Source organism: Rhea pennata, chromosome 2, assembly GCF_028389875.1.
Source record: "Rhea pennata isolate bPtePen1 chromosome 2, bPtePen1.pri, whole genome shotgun sequence".
In the NCBI taxonomy this organism is placed as follows: domain Eukaryota; kingdom Metazoa; phylum Chordata; class Aves; order Rheiformes; family Rheidae; genus Rhea; species Rhea pennata.
In genome coordinates, this window is record NC_084664.1 from 46,782,771 (window position 1) to 46,788,402 (window position 5,632).

Sequence of the window (5,632 nt, forward strand, 5' to 3'; positions counted from 1 at the left end):
CCCCCGTAACTGAGCTATGAGAACAGTAGTACGTAAAAAACCCCGATCCCCCCCATGCCAAGGGGATTCACCTTAAAGGGTCTTTACCACACCGGTGAAATTAGTAACAGTATTTCAGTTTCAAAGTAGCTGGATTTAGCCATTTTAAAATCCAATTTAAAGCAAGTTCCTGATGCTTGTAATTACATTTTAATCTTAAGTTGCATTACTTCCAAGTTTTTTCCTTTGCTGCTACAGCCATTCATAGCATGGCCTATAGCCATGCACTAAAACTCAATGTCCAAAGGCTTATAAATAGCTCAAGGTAACAGCTAGCATAGTTTAAGCAAACAAATGTCTAATTGGCTGAAGCAGGCAACATTACACACATACCTACTTAGAAACACTGATTTTAAAAATCATTTTAAATCTTAAAAAAATAACTTTAAAATGTTCATTCATGTATTTGATAATATATATTGAAAATATGTATTTGGCAATATACCTGAAGGTCTTAAAACTTTCTCTTTATAGATATGTATCCTCCCTTCTCAATTTTATACTTGGTCATGAAAATTTGCTTCTTGGTTATAAAAGAGATAGAAATCATGCAAGTCTTCAGCCATTATAAAGAAAATATATCCCTGGCAATAAAATACCCAGGAGAAAACATACAGAAGACATGAATGCTTGTATTGAGAGATGTAAATACTATTTTATAATGCAAAGACTAAATGCATCACATCAGTATTTCGATTAATTTTTTTAGGTCAAGCCCCCTTCTACTTAATGGTTTTGATCAAAAAGCAGTAATTATATGCTGCATAGTTTAAAGAACTGATTAGGCTCAGGTCCTGATATAGGCTATTAAATTTCAAATATTCTTAAAAGAAAGCTTGTTTAAATACAAGTTACCAATTTTAATCTTGTTATTGTCATTTGTGACTATAATTACACTTACAGAACAACTGTATGTCATTAGACATCTAGAATACTGAAGCTCTCAAAGTCACTTGTTACGGAAAAACAGAAGTTTAAAAAACAGCTGTTTAGAGTAACTTTGACCAGCAGTGTCAGTCTCTCACAGACATACTCGTATTCTAAATTCAAACTAGAAGTCATGTTTCAGTTGATGCCTGAATTCATACAGAAAAATGAATTTAGCTGACCATTTCTTACATTTCACAAAGACTGCAAGTAACTTTGTTCATCCCACACTTCTATAATAGACTGCTTTAAGATGTCTGAGGATCTGAACTGCTCCTTTTAATCAAGTGGGTATACAAATACTTCCAGGAGTATTGGGGATCAGTACTAAGCATTTGGGCAACTTAACAAAAAGCGAAATAGTGACAAAAACGCATTTGTTTGTGTTCCATAGAAACAACTGGGAACCCAACACTGACATTAATAAATGAAATGGACAACAGTTCTTGGTCAGAAGCAAAATTGAACTTACATTACCCTTGTGGTAACAATTTAAATCAGATATTTACACTTTTTTTTAAAAAAATCACAACACAGGCACAAGAGTGAAACACATAACTAGAAGTTTATTCTACTTCTGTGCCTTCTGCAACTTCTTGCCTTTTTTAGAAGCCTGCTTCTGGAGCTTCTTCATTTCATGCTTGATGATCCTGTTTCTCTGTTAAAAAAATATATTAATCAGAATGAAAACAACTCTTCATAAATATTATTTCTTAACTTCATTTCCAAGCTTTCAGGTTCTGCACTTTTGGGTAATCATCCTTTGATAACCAGATTACATTTTACTAAGTCAGAGATTTACCATATATTTATTACACAAAACCCACCAAATTCTACCTAAAACTGTTCTGATGGTCTACCAGGTCACCAGCATCATACTGGCTGGTAACCTGAGCACATCATATATTACATATAGCTGAGTTTAATACAGAATGACATACTAACAGCAACTCATCAATAAGGTCTGATTTCAGCAGCAGGTAAGTCCCTCCTCAGCTATAACTTGGAAGACTAACACACAAACGTGTTTAACTGATACTTTGATCAACTGCCTAAGAAAAATGGCTGGCCAAAGAATCAAAAATTCAAGGCATTCACACACTTTGGGTCACTCCATAATCCAAGTCAGATATTTTTAAAAAAGGCTTTTAAAATAAGTATTTGACAGTGAAAACTACAGGCGTTAACTACAAACACTTACCATTTTCTTTGCTTTCATGACCTTGTAGCGATCAAAGTCGGTCATTTTGGCTTTCTGTTTGAAAAGAACCAATCATGAAACTCTGATATATACACATACAAGAAGTATTTAAATCTCAAAACATTTCACAAGTAACTCTGAACATCTCCAAATTAAGGCTAGCTATGTATCTGGAACTGCTTTAACTGTTTTAAGGCTTTTCCTGAGAAGCAATGGTGCAGGGAACAAAGTAGGTTATAGAAACTGCTGAACTAAACAAACCTTTGCTGTAAAAGCATAAAAAGGCTGAAAGCTGATAGGTACAACTTAGCACAAAAAAAAGCTAGTAACGGCTTCAAATGTTCTGTGCCTTAATCTACAAAAGAAGCTGCATACTGTTTTAGACTGCACCTGATTTTAATGAGTAGAAGTGGTACTATGGGTATTACTCAGAGTCAAAATTTGTACCTTTTCTCTGGCTTCAATCTTCTTTGCCCATCTTGTGGCTGCCCATTTTTTATTAATATCTTCCTTCTCCCAGGCAACTCGCACATGTTTCTGACGAGCACTGCATTTGAACAGTCAGACAATTATATTCACACTGTCTGCAGAAAAAAGCTTTTCACTGACAGCAGCTCAAAGTTTCATAGAAGAGATGATTATCCTTTCACATCATGTGTAGACTCCTTTAATGGCTGAATTTCACCACATGCTAAGTCAACACCAACTTCTACAGACTAACCTAACATTTTATTGTGTAAATACTTCGCTAGGACTGAAAAGCTGAACAACCTCAAAGGGTTTTCTCACACAATACTGTAAGCATGGTTCTAGAATCAGAAAAGTAAAAATGTTTGGTTCTAAATTACAGAAACTCATACTAAGAAAGCTAAGGAAAAAAGAATGAGTTCAGTTTCCTACAATTCCAGCACAGTTCTATAGGTAGGGAATATATCTAATGTCTGAGGATGATCTAAGCAGTATCTTAAGACTCCACCTACAAAAAAGCAAAGTTACATAGCGTTACTGCTATTGTAAGTTGCCTAGGGCAGTCTGGTGTTCCCTTTCCTTCCACTTTCCTGAACAGTAGTTATCAGTCAATATTCTGAGCGAAAACTTTACTGTATTCTACTGGTAACTTGGTCTGCCAAGTTTTTAGTACACACACATTTACAAACTTAATTAACATTATATGAACTTTCCACATGTAGAAAGCACCAAATCACATAATTCAGGCATCAAGTGACAGCATGCCTTATACAGGCCAAAAAGATGGAGAACCCACCTGTGTGGGAACTTGAGGACAAAGTCAGTGAGCTGCATGCACTTGAAAGGCATAGCTTGTCTTCTGACACCGCTACAGGGGCCATCAACTAGTGCCTGAAACAAAAAAACAAACGTTTACTAAGAGCTATCCCAGTGTGCTTGATTTAGACAGTAGCTACCCAACAATTTCTGAATTTTAACTTGACAACAGTAGTCTGAAATAGAAACAAGTTTTGTGCAGTCAGAACAAGAGATCAGTCTCACATACACACCCCAAGCTTCACAACAAGACTTCTGATGGCCCTTGTCTTTGGAAAAAGAAGCTGAACTACAAAAAGCACAGAGATATGATCATATACTTCACCTTTCTCTTCTTTTTTTTTTTCAAGAATATTAATTGAAAAGAATCTCCTAGCCCAAGTACTCACCTTAAACTTATAAGGGTACCATTCCATCCATAAGTTTCAGACACCAGCTAAATTGTACTTGACCACCACTACTCCCACAAGAGTTCCAAGACCTCACACCTCTAGTTGTAACAGATATGTAAAAAAATAGTGTATTTTATTTCCCAAGAATTCACCACAGCTAGCTTTTAAGGCACTTACAAGAGTAAGAAAACTAAGAGAAGAGATAACAGAGAAGTGATTGTATCGCCTGTCAAGGAAAAAAACTTACTACTTAAGAATTTCAAACAGTAATGCCTGTTAAACTGCTCCTTTCTAAGTATTTCATCGAAAATCTGTTCACGAAGTGTTTTAGTACACAAGCTTCTTAAAAATAGAGGAGGAGGAGGAGCCTGGGCTGCTCACGGCTTACCCTGTTTTGGTCAATGACATCCACAATTGCCACCAGCTTGCCAGCATGCGGCCCGAAGGAAACGAAGGCAACCCTGCCGATCTCGACGAAGCGCTTGAACACCTAGAGCCGACGGGAGGCGACACGGGTCAGGCCGGACCCCACCCCAGGCCGCGGCGACACCCGCAGCGCCCCAGGCCGCTGCCCAAACACTCACGCCCCCTCCCCCCCGCCTGAGCGACGGGCTCGGGGTAGCAGCCCCCGCCCGGCAGAGACTGCGGCCCGGCGCAGACCCTCGGGCACCGCAGGGCCCAACGGCCGCCGGCGCGCGCGGCCAGCCCCGCGCCGGTGAGGCAGCCGGCGGGCTGTCCCCTGCCCTGCCTCCCTCCCAGCCCGCTCCCCGCCACGGGGAGGAAGCCGCCCGGCGCCCCAGGCAGGCGGGCGGCAGGGAGACGCCGCCGCCGGCGGGCCCGGCCGCCGCGGAGGCCCCAGCCACACGCACGTACCATGATGGCCGCCCGCGAGCAGAAAGGGAGGGGCGGCTTCCGCGGCGCCCGGAAACCGCCCCCGGGCCGCCACTGCGCAGGCGCGGGAGGCGGGGCCGGAGTGCCGCCGCCGCAAGCGCGCGTGCGCAGAACACCTCCCCCGGACCACCACGGGGAGTGCGGAACGGAGGCTCCTCTCAGTGCGCATGCGCCCTACGGGAAAAAAAAAGGCGCCCAGGTGGCCGGCCCGCGTTTCTATGCGCACGCGCGCCCTCGGCGGAGGGAAGGTGCGGGCTGGGCGCAGCGGCGTCGCGCGTGCGCGGTGCGGTGCGGTGCGTGGGGCGTCCGCGACCCGCGTGCCCTGGGGGCTTCGCCCGCTCTCACGTTGTAAAGCTTCTGTGCTTAAAAAAAAGCGTTTGCTGGTGCCCGCAGCTGCTCCAGGGTGTCGGCGCAGCTCGGAAGGAGCCTAGGTGGGTCGGGAGGAAAAGCAGCAGCTGCCCCAGGCCGGCGTGGCCGTCTTGGACCAGCAGGCCCGGGAGAAATGCACCGAAATTGTACATGGTGTTTCACATTGCAGCGCGAAACTGAGCCTCGTTTGAAGGAACACCTTAATAACGCACAAAACAGTAGCCTAGGCACTTTGGAACAAATGCAAAATTAACTTGTAAAGCTGGTAGGAATACACATTTAGAACAAACAGAAAAAATATTTCAGCTTGCTAGTTCATGCCACCAGTGCTTTTACGAGGAAAGAAAACATCGCGTTGACTTTATGTTACGCCCACCGAAGTACAGAGCAACAAGCAGAGCTCTGAAGATCTGGTTGGTTTTGTAGGTATTTCTGATGAAACAAAATCTTACAGAGCTTTTCATAGAAAAATTGCCTACTTGGGGATTGCATTAGGAGCTCTTAAGGGTCTACAGTTGTAACGTGGTAA

General features: G+C 42.8%; 1 protein-coding gene across 1 annotated transcript; it reads right to left on the minus strand.

Annotated features, from left to right (window-relative positions):
• Nucleotides 1–1,512: 1,512 nt before the first annotated feature.
• RPL14 (ribosomal protein L14) lies at nucleotides 1,513–4,796 on the minus strand. The gene is made up of 6 exons (XM_062569390.1): nucleotides 4,717–4,796; nucleotides 4,232–4,333; nucleotides 3,432–3,526; nucleotides 2,615–2,714; nucleotides 2,168–2,221; nucleotides 1,513–1,624 (listed from the first exon to the last, which is right to left on the minus strand). Exons 1-6 carry the CDS (start codon nucleotides 4,717–4,719, stop codon nucleotides 1,538–1,540), a joined length of 441 nt encoding a protein of 146 aa, XP_062425374.1. The 5' UTR covers nucleotides 4,720–4,796; the 3' UTR covers nucleotides 1,513–1,537.
• Nucleotides 4,797–5,632: the final 836 nt, after the last annotated feature.